General features: G+C 45.2%; 1 protein-coding gene across 1 annotated transcript; it reads left to right on the forward strand.

Moving 5' to 3' along the window:
- Positions 1-7358: 7358 nt before the first annotated feature.
- Positions 7359-9522, forward strand: LOC311351732 (uncharacterized protein; the record flags this gene model as incomplete). Its single annotated transcript, XM_084471886.1, has 7 exons — positions 7359-7467; positions 8359-8459; positions 8573-8845; positions 8955-9048; positions 9143-9210; positions 9339-9413; positions 9469-9522. 7 exons carry the CDS (start codon positions 7359-7361, stop codon positions 9520-9522), a joined length of 774 nt encoding a protein of 257 aa, XP_084328012.1.
- Positions 9523-18172: the final 8650 nt, after the last annotated feature.

Genomic DNA, 18172 nt, shown 5'->3' on the forward strand with positions numbered 1-18172 from the left:
GTCCTCGCTAACCTCAGACACACTTTCCGAGGAATCCTGTGGCTCCTCTTCAGGACATTCAGGAGGCAGGGTCAAGGCTGGCTTCAACATCGTCCGGTGCACATTCCGCACCCGGGACAAATCATGCACTGGAGCAATGGAGTAGACCACACCACCTGGCGCTGGCGCTCTCACCACTTGATAGGTTGTTGAGCTCCATACATCCTGGATCTTGTTGCGCCCTCTAACGCCACGGTCCTGCAGGTAGACTCTTTGACCAATTTCCAGTGGCTTGCTCAGTGCCCTCTGATCATGTTTCTCCTTCCTCCGTCTTGCTGCATTCTCCAGCCGGCCCCTGGCACAGTCAAAGGCCAGGTGGAGCCGCCGTTGATGCTCGACCACCCAGTCACACACCTTCCCTGCTGACAGCTCAGGGAGATGACCCAACAGGAAATCAACAGGTAAGTGAGGCTCTTGTCCAAACATAAGAAAATGTGGGGACTCACCCGTTGACTGATGTGGGGTGGTGTTATAATTAAACACCAACTGGGGAAGGTGTTTGGGCCAATGGCGTTTCTGGTCAGATGGAAGGGTGCGCAGCAGGTTATGCAGCGTTCGATTAAATCTTTCACATTGCCCGTTGCCTTGTGGACGGTAAGGCGTGGTCCGGGTCTTCTGCACCCCATACAGCGCACACAGTTGCTGAACCAAGGCCCCTTCAAAGCTTCTTCCCTGGTCAGAGTGGAGGCGCGCCGGGACACCATAGCGAAAAAACCACTCTCTCACCAATACCTCAGCCACAGTAGAAGCCTTCTGGTCTCGGGTTGGCACCGCCTGGGTGAACTTTGAAAACACATCTGTCATCACCATGACGGATTCCTTCCCATCCTGGGCTGGTTCCAGCAGAGTGAAGTCAATGGCGAGGACCTGGTTAGGCTCTGCGGCTAGTAGATGACCCATGGGAGCCCGGGCCTGGGGCTGTGTGCACTTTGCCAGGTTACAGCGCTCACACCGTTTACACCAGTCCCTGATGTCTCGATCCATCTGTGGCCAGTAACACCGCTGCCTCACCAGTTCTGAAGTCCGCTCGATGCCCTGGTGCCCATGGTTCTGATGAAGCTGTTGAAGAACCTCCTCTTTCAGACACTCAGGCAGGAGGAGTTGGACGACTTCTTCCCCACCATCAGAGCGGAGGAGTCGACGATACAGCAAGCCATCCCTCTGCAGAATACGGTCCCACTGCCGTATCAGACCACGCACATGAAGGCTCAGATGCTCCTTTTCTGCCAGGCCAGGCATCCGTCCATCAAGCCAGAAGTGGCGGAAGGCTCCAATAGCTGCGTCGCCTTCTTGGAGTGCCTGGAGATCAGCTGGAGACCGTGATGGAAGGGCAAGGACAGCTGCCTGAACAGCCATGTGCTGATGCTCTCCAGCAGCCCCCTGAACACCCAGTGGTACAGCGGTGCCCGGCAGGCTCTGCTCCAGAATCTGGGCCCCAGTAGCTGTCTGTCTGGAGAGGGCGTCCGCATTCTTATTGATGCGGCCGGGCCGATACCGGACACTGTATTCGAATGCTGATAGCTCAGCCACCCAACGCTGCTCCGTGGCGCCCAGCTTGGCTGTCTCCAGGTGACTCAGGGGGTTATTATCAGTCCACACAACACACGGGTGACCCCACAAATACTCCTTGAACTTCTCAACCATCGCCCATTTCATGGCGAGGAACTCCAGTTTCATGGAACTATAGTTCTTCTCCGCTGGGTGCAGGCTACGGCTGGCGTAGGCAACTGGCCTCACTTTCCCTTCCTGCTCCTGGGACAGAACAGCTCCCAACCCACTGTGGCTGGCGTCAACTTCTAAAATGAAAGGCAGGGAGAAGTTAGCAAAAGCCAAGGTTGGTGCACTTACTAGGCGAGCCTTTAATGCCGTGAAGCTCCTCTCGCAGTCTGCCGACCATGCATTCACAACCAGCGTGCTCCGTCCTCTCTGTGTCCTACTCCCAGCCCACTCAGCGACCTGCCTGTACAGTGGAGCAGCCAGCTTGGCGAAGCCTTCAACGAACCGTCGATAGTAGCTTGCAAACCCAAGGAACGACCTCAGCTCTGTGACAGTGGTGGGGCGTGGCCAATCAGCCACCGCAGAGACCTTACTGGGGTCTGTAGACACACCCTCTTGAGAGATGACGTGGCCCAGGAACTGCACCTCCTTCTGGAAGAACATGCACTTCTCCAGTTTCACTTTGAGTCCTTCCTGCTCGAGGCGGCTCAACACCACGTCCATTCGGCTCAGATGCTCCTCTACAGAGGAAGAAAAGACAATTATATCATCCAGATACAACAGAAGAGTCTGGCAGTGCTGCGCACCAAACATTCGCTCCATGAGGCGTTGGAATGTCCCAGGGGCATTACACAATCCAAATGGCATCCGATTAAATTCAAATAAACCAAATGGTGTGCAAAATGCAGTCTTTAACTTGTCTTTTTCTGTCACAGGTACCTGATTGTACCCACTTGCGAGATCCATTGTAGAAAACCACCGAGCTCCAGACAGCGCATCAAGGGACTCCTCGATGCGGGGAAGGGGAAAGGCATCTTTTCTTGTCTTCTTATTAAGCTGGCGATAATCAACACAGAGCCGCAGGCTGCCATCTTTCTTCTTCACCAAGACGATGGGTGAGGCATAGGGACTACTACTCTCTCTAATTACCTGGGTATCTAGCAGCTGGTGTATGTGTGACTTTACTGCCTCATACTCAGAAGGAGGGATACGTCTGTACCGCTGCCGCACAGGTGTATCGTCTAAAAGGGGAATGTCATGTGATATCAGTGTGGTACAACCAAGGTCACCCTCAAACGCAGAAAACACTGACTCGTGTTTCAATAACAATGCTCTAACCTTGCACTGCTCTGCTTCACGGAGTACGGATAGATCAAGGTCCCTGATCACCTTCTGAACTAAGCTGACCCCTGCAGTCTGAGACATTATGGTTGCAGTAACATGCTCTTCCTTTCCTGGTACCTCACAGAGCCCTGGAGGAAGACTCACCACCTCTGCTGAAGACAACAGGCCTATGGGACAGCGGGGCCTAAGATTAACTGCAGATACTCCTACATTAACTACTGGTATGTAGGCGGTGCCTCGGACAACCCGTACCAAGGCAGAAGACACCAACAGGCCAGCTGGCAGATCATACCCCGAGCTCAAAGGTTCTACCAAAATGGAACTAGAGGTATCAAACGCTGAACAAGTGGCAGCTACAATCTTAGTGGAGCCTCCAGGTATACGAACACGCCTTCTACTCCTCAACGTAGCTAAACAGGGGCTCGAAGGAGAAGGCTGGACCTCTGCCTGCTGACAAAACTGAAAGGCGGGCAGCCAGGGCCCGGATGGCTCCACCACCGCAGAGAGGTCAAACGACTGAGGGCCACACTGGCGGATGAGCCCCTGGTAGCATGCTTTTATAATGTTCATGCCTAGGATGCCTGGAACTTCAGGGGGGGTTACTCGCTCAGGTGGGTCTTTAACGACCAACACACCACGTCTGGGGATTATGCAGCCAAGCACCTCAACATCTGGCTCCAAATAACCCAGATAGGGGATTTCCAACCCATTGGCAGCTCGGAGCTCTAACCAGTGACAGGACTTTAACTTACCCTGAAAGTTCTGTTTGAAGAAGCTCTCTGAGATGGTGGAAACCATGGACCCTGTATCGAGAATACATTTAACCTTCACACCGGCCAACTTAATGACTACCTGAGGAGAGGGGGCAATCAGGCGTTCCTTTAGCGCTGCATCAACTACACCACTGCCTGAGCCTTGCGTGTCCCCACCTAATGTCTGGCTCTGCACATTAGGGGGAGCTAGTTTTCCATCTGTGGGGGGCTGGAGGATGCTACCTGGGGGGCGCTGACAGTGGAGGAGGGGCGAGGGCGGGAGCGTTCGTTCTCACAGTCGCTAGCATAATGGCCCGGACGCTGACATCGTCGGCAGATAATGTTTGGCCGGCTATGCTGGGAAGCTGGGGGTTTCTGCATAGCTGCTAACGTCTGGGTAATCTGGTTTAGCTGTTCCTGCTGCTTGTGTACTAAGGCTGTTAAAGCTGCCAGTTGTGAAGAAGTGGAGCTATCTGGCGAACCGTCACGTCGAGGCTGCAGGCTGGTGGTCTGTGTAGTACAAAAAGCAGACATAGTATTACCCCTACCAGCTGGTCCTCCCTCCCGTTCCCACCTAATAGCTTCTGCCCGAACATCAAGCAAGGTCAGGTCAGTATTACGACGAACCAGTCTCTTTAACTCCCTACGAAGGTCAGAGTTATTTACATGTTCTACAAAATGGTCACGTAACAACAGGTCTGAATTTGAAACTCTAGCTGGAGAGCTTGCAACCACTTTTTCCATTAAACAGTACAATACATGAGAAAATTCTTGGAGTGATTCGCCTTCCAACTGTTTCCTAGAGAAAAAGTCTTGCTGTAATGTAATATATGACTTAGGGCACCCATACATTTCTTTCAGAATCTCAAACACACGGTCAGGATCTTCTCGCTCAGCACGGGGCCTGTATTTTATTTCATCTCGAGCTTCACCCTCTAAATGATCATATATGAAACATGCTTGGTCATTGTGTTTCAAATGTCTAGCCCTCATGCTGACTTTAACTTCTTCGATCCACTCATCGATACCAATACCGTGGCTGCCTCTGAAGACAGGACATCGTCTCTCTCGTGGGAGATACACCACACGCTCAGGTGCGGCAGAGTCCACCAACAGTCCACTTGAACTGGAGCCCGCCTGGGCCGCATCCCGATCCCGTCGTAGGCGGTCATTTTCGGCCTGGAGCTGCTCCATCCGACCCTGGAGGTCCTGGAGGTCCAGCGGTTCCTGCGACATCCTGGAGAACCTCGGCTGTCAGGCCTGGAGGGCGGTCCGCAGCCCAAGCCACTGCCTTGCCTCCAAACAAAAGAAAAAAACAAACTTTGCCTGCTAAACCACTAAAGCTTGCTCTGCTTCGCTTAAAATAAAGTTGTGACAATAAAACTACACCGTGCCTGATTGTGATTATCCTGCCGACAACGCCAAAATGTGGCGGGGGCAATAAACAAAAGGATGATCTAGGGAGTTACACCAACAACGCCACCTTAGGACTTGCACCTAAAGAATTTACTCTTTTTCAAACTTTACTTTCTCAGAGCACAGGTCGGTACACAAATGAATACAGGCACGGTTTATAGAAAGTTTAACAAGTTTTATTTAGTCACAAATGGGAACACTAATTTATTTAAGTTACTTATCTACTGTAAAAACAATTATAGTTATTTTTATTTCCAAAGAGCACAATATTAATCTGTACCACAGACTCAGCTTAAGTTGAGACTGAGGAAATAACTAAGCTGAGGTCCTGCACGGCAAACAAAGAAAAGAAACCAAACAAAATATCAAACAAACTCAAATCAACACAAAAGAAAACAAAACCCATAATGCTACATGCATAACCTTTGCAGGTCCTCAAAGCTGTGCTACTTCCCACCCCCCCACTAAGGAGTCGCGGTCAGTCAGTCTTGAACTACTTTAAAACGAGCGTCTAACTGACGAGAGCAGAGCAACTAGGAGCAAGGCAACAAAAAGAAACAAAACGTGGAGATAAAGGCAAGAGGCAAGGCAGGGCAACAACAGCAACCTAACGCCAGGCAGGCTTGAAACAGAGACACAGCCAGATGTAAATAAATACATATAAGCTACATTAGCAGACACAATAATGTAAGGCTTGTGGCACTGTTTACCTGCATGGTGGGCTGTAGCCTGCACCCATAAATAATGAAGCCGTCAGAAGATAGCGGCGGCAGCGGTGGCTAACCGGAAGGGGACACACACACACACCATCACAGCATACACGCCAACCTACGGCAGAACATTGTCAGCACTACACCTTATCACATTTTCAGCGATTCTGAGGCTGCACTACATACCTGGAGAGCGAACACATGGCACTCACTTGGCAGAGGAGAGAGAGAGACTGAACAACCACGGGACTATATGAACAGGTCTGCATTAGCAGCCCATGACGCGGCTGCACTACAGGTGCCGGTAAGGGGCGTGACACACACCTGCTGCAATCGCCAGACCTGCTACAACATAACTAAAAGACACAGAAGGGAAATACAATATATACATTTATACAGCCAATAACCACCCGGTTACACATGAAATAAAAACGGTTGCACTGCAACCCTGTTTGTGCGTGTGATTTGAGAACCCCCCCGCCGACTATCGGAGTTGCCAGAATATATATATTATGTAGGCTATGTGTGTATTTATATATAGCCTAATCATATGTTAATTGTTTCTTCAACATATTAAAATAGCTGATTTTACTCGCCCTGTTATCATATTTATAGTGTGTGATTTGCTAAACAGCTATCATAGACATTCTAAAGAGTAGACGTCGCATTGGCTCATATATGTATACTGACTAGATATCATAGATAGACGTCGATGGGACAGAAGACCGACATTCATTCATTCATTCAGGTGGGTGGTTAGGCCGCCCCAAGATGGAGGTGGCATTGACGTATTATGTTCCACTGACGGTAGAGTTTAGTTTAGTTTAGTATTTTTTATTATTATTGTGTCATGCATCAGCATGCCCAGCCCACAAGGGCTAACAAGACACCATTATAAAACAGACAGACCAAAAACCAAAATTAGATGCTAAACAATACTAAGATTAACGATATAAACCATCCTGACTACAAATGCGGCCACCGTCTCAGAGCGGAAGTACTACGAGTCGCGGAGCAGCATACACAAGATGGTGGGGCAGCGCGAAAACAAGAGCTTGTTGACAGTTTTGTGATTGGCTTATTTGAATCCCTGTGTCGTGATTTGCTGATGTTGTGCTGCGATTGGCTGTTGTGATTCAAATGTGTGTGACGCCAGGTAGGCTATAAAAGGATTGTCCGAACGGCAGTTGTCGCCTTCTTTGAGACTCAGAGCTTCGGAGCTGTGTTTTATTGCAAGGTTTAGAGCGATTGTGCGAAATATTTCTACACAGAGATATTTCAATCGAGAGAGTGTGCTTGATAGTTTAATACCTTTTCAGGTATACTATCACTACTATTAGTACTACTAGTAGTATTCTATCTATCTATTCTATCTATCTATTCTATCCATCTATTCTATCTATCTATCTATTCTCTATCTATCTATCCGTCGATCTATCTATCGATTTACTTGGACGCTTGATCCTCCTTGGAACGACGGTGAGTTTATTTCTCATACTTCATTTATCATTCCATTTAAACGTGTGGTAGTAAAGATGCAAGTATGTTTCATTACAGGTTTCGTTCGCTTTTTCTAATCTTATTGTTTATATGTCTTTAGATGCCTCGCGGCAAGTCGTACCGTCTCTCTCAGGCGGCCAAGAGGAGAGAGGCAGCCCTACGTCCCGTCGACGTGGAACTGTCGTTTGACCGTCCCGAGTTTGTTGCACGTAAGTAGGGAGTTGGGTTTTTTCCATTGTCATCAAGTTCTATGTGCACAGTGAAGCTTTTGAAATTGTAAATGAGGTCAATATTTGTGTAATCTAGATGAGTAATATTATTACTAATATAGTATTTACTATATTTAAGCAATAGATCACGCCAGGCTGTGGTATACGGTCATTATACCACAGTTATGGGGCGTTGTCCATCCCGCCGCGCAGCGGAGGGACGGCGACCCCCTTCACTCTGGTGATTTTGCTACCTAGTGGTTCTGCGCATGCGCATGACGACACTATTGATCCGCGGTGTAGTATTGGTGTAAAATATACATACTGTACCCCTTAACTCTCCAATAAAGACGTTATAATACAGTATCAGAGTCTATAGAATCATGCTACCCTATCAAAAAGTGATACCTTATGTGTTTGGTAGCGTATTTAATCTGTTGACCGACTGCCTCTATCAAGCGATGCTCCCACTACAGAAACATGTTATTTTACACCACTACTCACTCCATGTACACTGTAAGAATACTGGGAGCATATTTTGATACTGTATTATAACGTCTTTATTGGAGATTTCAGGGGTACAGTATGTGTATTTTACACCCAATACTCAATACTACCGAGCAGTTCACTCACCGTGTGCCTATTGCTTTACAACATTTCCAGCCTATCCAGCAATCAACATGGTTTTAGGCTTCAGTGAACTATTCTATTGCTTTTATATATAAATAAACAACAGTTCAAGTTAGGCGCGGAGTGATACTGAACTCTGTAAACCGAACGGGCGTCATAGCTGTGTGTATATGCTCAATATACAACAGTTGGGAACCAATCAGATTGCTTGATTTAAGCCACCCGTTTTATAAATACTAATATACTTCTTTCTGTGAATAGGCCGTGGTACAGGGACACGCCGCCGTGTGACCCAGTACCCGGTGTCTGTGTCAGGCAAGACACACAAGCTCTTCGTTCCTGCGCATTCGGCTGATAAGAAGGTAATTGATTGTTTAAGAATGTGTTAATAATTTTTAACACATTTTTAATTTTTTTTTTTTTTTTTTTTTTAATTGAAAAACATGATTTCTAAATAGGTTTTTCTATCTTTCAGTTTGTTCTTATCATAGGGGATTCCCATCTGCGCCCCTTTGCCGATGGAACGGTCGGGATTTCCAAGGGAAGGCTTTCCTTTGGGATCATGACGACCCCTGGGGCCAGCGCGTCTCATCTTAGGACGGAGCTGGTCCACGCTACGCTACCCCGGACACCTGATGCAGTCTGCATCCTGGCCCCCGGTAACAACCTGACCACCAGCACTACTCATGAATTGGCTGGTCAAGAGTTTGGGAAGCTCTTGATTAGTGCAAGTCAGCGTTGGCAGAATGTAAGTAATTTAGTTGATTGTGTGTATTTTGTTCAGTTCTTAAAATGCGTTAATGACGTGTTGCAGTACAGCGTACATGTGTTTAAATGGAATGTCATTGTCTTTCAAGGTTTTTGTCGTGGATTTCGTTCCACGCCTGAGTGTCGCTCCAGAGCTGCAGGAGCACATGAGCCGGGAGTTTCGTTCTGTGGCCAAGTCCATGGGTATGTTTCAAACAGATGTTTATGTTACATGCTTACTTTATTTGTCGATATATGTAAGTATATGAATGATTTATATATATTTATCATTTCTTAGGTATGGCGTACTACTCGACGTTCGAACACTTCCCCTTCAGCGACCTGAATCTCTGGGTCAGGGATAGTGTAAGTAGCATATACTGTGTGCAAAGAAGGTTGATTGATGATTTACACTCATTTGTAGTTGAATTGATAGTATTATTTATTGAAAGTTGATGTTATTGTTAGTGAGTGTATTATTCTATCCTTTTCAGGTTCACTTGAGCGACGAGGCTGGCATGGGCATTTTTGCCGAGTTGCTGTGGCATGCTGCCTACACGCAACTGGACGTGCCAGAGCCGGCGCCAGCACCAAAGGCGCCGGATGTTCCCGTGCCTGTGCCAGCACCGGCACAGGCGCGACCAGCATCGCCGGGTCCAATCACCCCTCCAAGGGTGATTGTGAGGGATTCTCCCTCTTCTCCCCCCTGCGATGTCTGGATGGAAGTGGTGAACGGCAAGAAGGTAATATTGGCATACAGTACTTCCCACTCATATTTGCAAAATAGTTGATGGTTGAAATTCAAAAATGTTCACCATGCATTCATTTTAATCAAATAATTGTTATTTGTCATTGCAGAGGATCCAATCTGCGGATCAGCTCTTCAGGCCCTCAAAGAGACGTGTGGTTCGGCATCAGGTTTGTAGTATATATTGTAACGTTAATTGTTAACATATGTATATCGATTGTATATCTGTGCACATTGATTTACTCAATAGCAATTGTGACTAATATTCTGTTTCTGTGTTTATTTCACAGGAGGACGGACGTGCCATCGTGCTGAAGGATTGTTTCATCCCACTCAATCCTGTCCACTTCAGCACCGCCATGTTGGCTGCGATGGACGCCGTGGTTCCAGCTCATCTTTCGAGCCCTGACTGCCCAGCCGTTCCACAACACACAAAGGTAAGTTGAAAATGTGACGTTTTGATTGAGGTCTTTTAAAACTGTATTGTCTCCCTTAAAACACTCCTTTTATATGTTCTAAAAGTGTGTTTGATTTTCTTTAATCAGACACGGTGTGTGGTGGAGCGACGTCCGAAACGTGTGGCCTGCAAGAGGAGACCTGCATTGTGCCAGGTTTGTCTTTATTTCATTAATGTAATCACTGAATTGCGCAGTACAAATGGTAGGCACCGATAATGCAATAGTTTCTTTGCTTTACTTGTTTAGTACTTTGGCAAGTATTGAAAACAATTAATAAAATACATGGTTTTGTTTCGTGTAAACAGGTCAAGGTGGCACCCAGCGTTGGGGTGTCTCCCAGGCTGACACGTGGCATCGTTGTGGACGTGGTTGCAGAGGAGGAGGTTAGTACGCTTTATTCTTAATCAGTTTAATTCTATGTGCATGTACATATTGTGTAATACACATAGCAAATTATTGCTATGACTAGCAAGTTCTCTCAAATGCAATAATGACACTTTTGTTCATGTATTTTCTTAATTTCTTTAGGGGGATTCGACTGCTAGTGCTGTGGCTGCGGCCGTGTGGGAGGAGCCATCGCCTACCACTGCTGCGGAGGAGGTTGGTACACTATATTCTAAATCAGATCAAACAAATTGTTCCAAATTATTGTATATGATTAGCAAGTTCTCTCAAATGCGATAATGACACTTTTGTTAATGTATTTTTTTAGGGGGACGCGACTCCGAGTGCTGTGACGGTGCCGGAGGGGGAGGAGGTCAGCAGAAGATTCATCCAAAGTAAGGTTGACGCTAACCCTCCCTCTTGCAGGTGTGACGAGCGAAAGCCACAGGCTGTTGTGTCTGGTAGTGTAGTTAGAGGTGGTGGTAGTGGGAAAGTGGCGGCGACAACGACTGACGTGTCAATTGCGTGCAGTGTTGTCGCCGCACTTAAACATGTCATTGCCCCTGTTTGTACATGGGGTGCGCGAGATGTCGATAGTGTTTGTTTAGAAGGTGAGAAGTTGGCTAGTTCTGTAGGTACATCAAGTAGGGATAGTGGCTTTGATAGTGATCTGTGCGAGTTCTTGAAACAGCACAGTGTTTTTGGCAGAAAGTGGAAAGTAGCCATTGGTCCATCAGTCTACAGAGGTTTCGGCTCAGACGACTCTGTGTTCTTCGAAAAGCTACAGGAACCTTTGTTGACTGATGGATTGTGTCTCTTGAACCTGCACGGTGCGGTGAGTGTTGTCATTGAGCACAATGGTTACTTTGTTGTAGTTGATTGTAGTAGTTGTGACGTATCTGGTGTTCCATGTGGTATTGGTAGGTCTGTAGCGGTTTTTAACACGTGCCTGGCCGACCTGATGTTACATATTCAAAGTCTTAAGAAGTCTTTGGGTGCAGAGTGGTATGCCATTAGCAGCCTGTCTGTGGGGGTAGATTCAGACATTGACAGTGCGACATTGCTCGTAGATGTTGATGTCTCAACCGTAGTTGAGGGTGGCAGTTCACCGAGTAAATCGAGTTCTGTCAGGGGATCTTTCCATCAGGGAGATTGTCGGTTTCGCCACGCTGGCGTTCAGTGTATGGCTATCAGTTTGGTAGCCATAGCAAAACACTCCATTGATGGCGTGTTTTCGTGGCAGACAGACAATCTCGACAAGGTGGTTTTTTTGGGGGATCAACTTTACAATCGGTTGAGGGACAGCAATGTCACCAGCGATGATTCGCCACTGCTTAGTGTTCCTGATTTGCCCCTACACTCTGTTATCGATGGACACGCTTTCGACTTTGAATATGGGGAACATGTTTGTGGCCATGTTGATGTGGTGACAGGTGAGCTGATTGATTGTGGTTTTGTCATCAGTCTCAGATCTGGTTTGTTAAAGATGTTGGTAAAGTATCAGACGTGTTTTCTTACATTAGGTGGTAGTACATGTGCAGTCATAAGTCAAGGTGGACGTTTTGCTATTGTAGATTCGCATGCGCGCAGTGCAGATGGGATGGTGGACGGGGAAGGGAAGAGTGTTGTACTGTATTTCACGTGCTTAGATGATGTTTTTGAGCACATCTGCAAGTTAGCGACAGGATTAAAACCACCCAAACCGTTTGAGATAGCTAGTGTTAGTGTTTTCCAGAGGTCCAGTTTAAAAGTAGAAGCAACGGTTAGCTCGAGTGTAAAGCGTAAAGCTTCACCGAGTGGGTGTTCATCAAAGAAGTTTAGGAAGGGTGATGATGATTCGGATGTTGTTTTTGTAGGTGATGTTTTGAGTAAAGGCCTCCAATTTAAGCCGCTTTCTGGGGAAGTTGTAGAAACTCTGTGCAATCAGTTAAATGTTGACTCAGAGGAGGCAGATCTAGTTTCTACACAAGTTGGTCCATTGGGTGCTCCTTGTAATAATGGGAAAATAGTCGGGGATGGTAATTGTTTCTTTAGAGCAGTTAGTCAGTCTGTGTGTGGTACACAAAAGAATCATAGGAAAATTAGACTAGCTGTAGTTAGGCATTTGAAGGCTAATGGTGGTGTTTTGAGAAGTGAGTATAGTTCGATGGAGGAATATCTCACAGTTTCAAAAATGGCGTATGTTGGTAGTTGGGCCACTGAAGTGGAGATTCAAGCAGCAGCAGATATGTTGGGAGTTAGTATTTTTACTTACTGTGGTGGTCGCTGGCTTGAATATAGTTGTAAGTTGGAGTCGTTGTCAGATCAGGGAATTTATTTAGAGAATTGTAACGGTAATCATTATGAGAATGTTGTTTGTGTTCATAAGCCAAACATGCAGTGTTGCTATGGGTATTGCAAAGGGGGTGGGTCTAGTTACAATCTCAGAAAACATAGGGCTTGTGCAGACAATTTAACTTCGGTCGCATCCTCAATTTTAGAAGCTAAAGTAGACATTGAACAAAATGTAATAAAACAGTGTATTACATCTCCGTCTAAGCATTTGTTAAAGAAAAAGAATTTACAACAAATTAAAAAATATCAGGGAAACAGGACAAAATATATAGAAAAGATGAAAATTAATTATCAGGAAAAAAATTGGTACAAGGTAAAATTGCGAGGAATTAGTAAAACTAAATATTGTAAAAATAAGACTCACAGGGACACATTAAAGGAAATTAGTAGAACTAAATATCATAAAAATCAGTCTCACAGGGACACAAAAAAGGAAATGAGTAAAAATAAATATCGTAAAAATAAGACTCACAGGGACACATTAAAGGAAATTAGTAAAACTAAATATCGTAAAAATAAGTGTCACAGGCAGAATATGAAAACCAAGAGTATAAATAAATATCATGGTAATTGTCAGCATAGGAAGCGTGTTATTGCAGATGTTAAATTGAAGAGGCAACACATAAAAGCAACATTGAATGATTTTGATTTAGTTCTGCAGCAGTTTTTGGCTAAAGTAACTGATGGCCCGGATTTCGTCTGCTGTGTGTGTTTTAGAAAGTTGTTTAGGAATCAAGTTTCACCTTGTAGCATCAAGGATTATAGTAAAAGTGAAAAAATAACTGAAATTGCAGGAAAATGTATTAGTGAAGCATATTTGCATAAATGTAGTGCAGATTGTGTGTTGCCTTGTCAGTGGTTAGATACAGCTAGGGCAAAGTTGTGGATTTGTTCTAGCTGTCACCATAAAATTACTACAGGTCAAATGCCACCAGAGTGTGCTCTAAATAATTTGGAGACGTGTCACATTCCCCCAGAATTGGCATGCCTGAATAATTTAGAGCAACATTTAATCGCACTGCATATTCCGTTTATGAAGATACTAGCATTGCCTAAAGGTGGGCAAAATGGCGTCCATGGGCCTGTGACGTGTGTTCCTGCTAATATTGTGCAGACGAGCAATTTGCTACCACGTTCTGACATGGCTGGGTCTTTGTTACCCGTTAAATTGAAGCGAAAGCTCACATACAAAGGGCATTATGAGTACCAGTATGTTGATAGTATGCGCATCAAGCAGGCTTTGCAGTATCTTAAACGGAATAATGCACATTATAAGGATATAGAATTCAATGAAGTGTGGATAAATGACTTTTGTAGAGAACAAGAGAGTGTGGCAGTAGATGACATAGCAGTACATGGTAATGGAAACAATGCTGCCGAGGAAGATGAGCTTCTGCATGACAGACAACAGCATTGTATGTTTCAAGACACTTGTCTTATGCCTGTTGACATTGGTCAAGAAGCACTTGATCAATATTTAGATAACATATTAAATTTGGCTCCAGCAGAGGGAAACAGTCCTGTCAAGTTGTTGTCTGATCATTCAAATGAAGCAAAATGTTTCCCGGTGTTGTTTCCGACAGGATCTGCGACGTACCATGACGGCAGACCTGACCGCCTAACTTTGTGCCGTTATTTTAATAATCGTATTTTACATGCTGATGGTAGGTTTGCACAAAATTTAGATTACATATTTTTTGCTCAGTATATGTCTGAGGTTCAGCAAGTAGTGTCAAATGTCTCCATAGCATTGCGGAAGGGGAAAGGAGGGCAATTTAGAAAGATTAGCACTAGTGTATTGAACGATGAGGAACAGTTGAAGCAGTTGTTACATTTTGACGATGGGTATCGTTTCCTTAAACCTATTAGAGGTACCCCATCATTTTGGCAGGGAGTGCAGCGTGATTTGTTAGCTTGTGTCCGTCAGCTGGGTATCCCGACGTGGTTTTGTTCGTTTTCTTCTGCCGACATGCGGTGGAAGAATCTTTTGACTAGTATTTTGAAGCAGGAAGGTAGGACGGAGACGGCCGAAGAGCTGGAGTGGGCAGATAGGTGTGAGCTTTTGAGGCGTAATCCGGTTACTGCGGCGAGGATGTTTGATTTTAGGTGGCATTGTTTTCTGAAAGAGGTTTTGATGTCTCCGTCTAACCCTATTGGGAAAATTAAGGATTACTTCTATAGGGTTGAATTCCAGCAGCGTGGTTCACCACATGTTCACTGCCTGTTTTGGATCGAAAACGCGCCAATCATTGATAGAAATACAGATGAAGAGGTAATTCAATTTATAGATAATTACATAACATGTGAATTACCTGCACAGGATGAGACACTATTGGACATAGTTTCATCTGTGCAAAAGCATTCCAAACGGCATTCAAAAACATGTAAGAAAAATGGAACTGTTTGTCGTTTTAATTTCCCTAAGCCTCCGTCTGCGAGAACTTTTATATCTCGCCCGCCTATTGAGGAGGAGGAGGACAAAACATGCACATGTCAAGAAGACGGGGCACTGACATTGTCAGAATGTGCATGTCAAATTAGGAAACAGACTAAATTGGAACAAAAAAAAATGGCAGTGCGCACTATAACCAAAATAAAAGAGGCCCTTTCAGATGACAATCTCAGTTTTGACAGTGTAGAGCAGTTGTTTGATCATTTACAGGTAGACCAAAGGGTGTTTGAGTTGGCGTATGGTATTTGTGCTAGGAAGACGAGTGTTGTTTTGAGCAGGGAAACTAGTGAGGTTTGGATCAATCAATATAGCAAACCGGTCTTAAAATGTTGGAATGCGAATATTGATATCCAGTATGTGGTAGACGCGTATGCGTGTGTAGTGTACATTATTTCTTATATTTCCAAGGCGGAGCGTGAGATAGGATTGTTGTTGGGGAATGCGCAGAGGGAATCTGCTAAGGATAGGAATAGTAGTGCTAAGGATGCCCTTAAAAAGTTAGGAAGTGTGTATTTGCATAATAGAGATGTGTGTGCCCAAGAGTCTGTGTACAGGTTGACAGGAATGCATTTGAGGGAGTGTTCGAGGAAGGTTGTATTTGTTCCAGTTGGGGAGAGTAGTGTTAGAATGAGTTTGCCTTTATCAGTGTTAAAACGGAAGGCATCATCCAATGACCTTAGCACAGAGGACATGTGGATGACTAGTCTTGTGGATAGGTATAGGAATAGGCCAAGAGGTAGTGTGTTTGAGGACATGTGTATGGCTTTGTTTGCCTCGGAGTACCGCATATTGAGTAAATCGGAGCGGTCTCCCAACAGGATAGAACTGGAAAACAATTGTGGATTCATTCTGAAAAGAACGCATTCCGAACCTGCAGTTATTCGTTATGCGCGCTTTTCAGAAACAAAGAATCCAGAATTGTTTTACCAGAGTGTTATGCAGTTGTTTTTACCCTTTCGTTTAGATGTGCACCTGAGGCCAGCAGGTTTTGAAACATTTGAAGAGTTTCATAGTCGTGGTCATGTTAGATTGAGTGATGGATTGTTGTATTCGGTGAAGTCGATAGTGGATTCAAATCGCAGGGGGTTTGAAATGAATGCTGAGGAGTTAGATGACATAAGGAATTCGGTAGATAGTGATGTGGTTTTAGAGGACGCCTGGGGTGAGCTCTGCCCGGAGCAAGAGCAGGAGCGTTTAGAGTGTTTGGAAGAGCGTAGGGAGACTGAAGAAGCTTCAGATGGGCCTGTAGAATTTATTCCGGATTTAGCGGTTAATAGCAGACAAGTTGGTGATTTGGAGAAGAGACAGAATGTACTGTGCAGGAGTGATGGCTTGGCGTTGATTAGATCTCTTAATGAGACCCAGCTCTCTGTCTTTTACCGGATTAGGCAGTGGTGTTTGAGTAAGGTGAATGGAGATAAGGTAGCAGCGTTGCAGGTTTTTGTCACAGGTGGTGCAGGGACCGGTAAAAGCCACTTAATAAGAGCTGTGCAGTACGAGGCAATGAGGTTGTTGTCACGAGGTTGTCGCAATCCGGACGATGTTTGCGTTTTGCTAACCGCTCCTACGGGGATAGCTGCACACAATTTACACGCAGGTACTATTCACAGTTCATTTAGCATTGGTAAAGATGTGCGGTTGCCTTACATTCCACTGGGTGAGGCGAAGCTCAATTCTTTGCGTGCTAAATATAGTAGCTTGCAGATTTTGATAATCGACGAAATTTCCATGGTTGATCATAACCTATTGGCCTACGTCCATGGACGTTTAAGACAAATTAAACAGTCTGGTGACTATTCCCCGTTTGGAAACGTTAGCATAATTGCAGTTGGGGATTTTTATCAATTGCCTCCAGTGAAAGGGAAAGCGTTGTATTCAGAGGATGTTAGTGTCGGTTTGTGGACTCATTTTCAGGTAGTGGAACTGAAAACTGTTGTCCGTCAAAAAGATGGTGTTTTTGCAGATTTGTTGAACAGGGTTAGATGTCGTGTGAAAGGGACCCCCATGCTGTCTTCGGACATTAAATTATTAAGGCGTTGCGAAACTGGTGAAGTGAGCTCAGCTTTACACATTTTCCCAACGAACCGGCAAGTAAATGAGCATAACATTCAACAGTTATTCAAGAGTTGTCCCGCATATGTCACGATCGAAGCAAAAGATTTTGTAACTAGCAAGAAAACAGGCAAGCTTGAGCTGAGGGAAGGACATCATACCCTATCATACAGTACATGTCTGCAAGAGACCCTGCTTTTGGGAGTGGGTGCTCGTGTCATGCTGCTGAAAAATCTGGATTGCGATGACGGTTTAGTGAATGGTGTGTGTGGAATAGTCACACACATCGTTTATCCACCTAATGATGATAGGTTCCCAAAGACCATTTACGTAAAGTTTGATGATCATCAAATTGGAACCAAAAGGAGGAATTGCTCTTCATTTTCCTCTGCTGTTGAAATGCTTTCCACAGGCATTGAAGCAGAAGAGGAAAGAGTTACCAAACACGGTGGATCGCGCCGGCAATTTCCAATAAGGCTTGCCTGGGCTTGTACAGTCCATAAAGTACAAGGACTTACTGTAGATAAAGCGGTAGTTTCGCTAAAGAAAATCTTTGCAGCTGGTCAAGCATATGTGGCTCTAAGTCGCGTTAGAGATTATTCGGGTTTAGTTATTCAGGACTTTAACGAGAAAGCAATATATTGCAAAGACACAATTCAGGATGCAATTGCAACCATGCCTCCCTTCTTGGTCACTAATATTCCAGGTAGTAATTTCACTACACCACCATTTAATGTGTTTTTGATGAATGTGCAAAGTTTGACTCGACATGTGACAGATTTGGCTTTGTGTACACAGCATCTGCAGCTTAACTGTATTGCTGTTACTGAAACATGGTTGCCGGCAGCTTCCTCATTGGAAACTGTACGACTGGATGGTTATGCTTTTCACAACCATCCA

This window comes from Micromesistius poutassou (assembly GCF_964030765.1).
Source record: "Micromesistius poutassou genome assembly, chromosome: 8".
In the NCBI taxonomy this organism is placed as follows: Eukaryota; Metazoa; Chordata; class Actinopteri; order Gadiformes; family Gadidae; genus Micromesistius; species Micromesistius poutassou.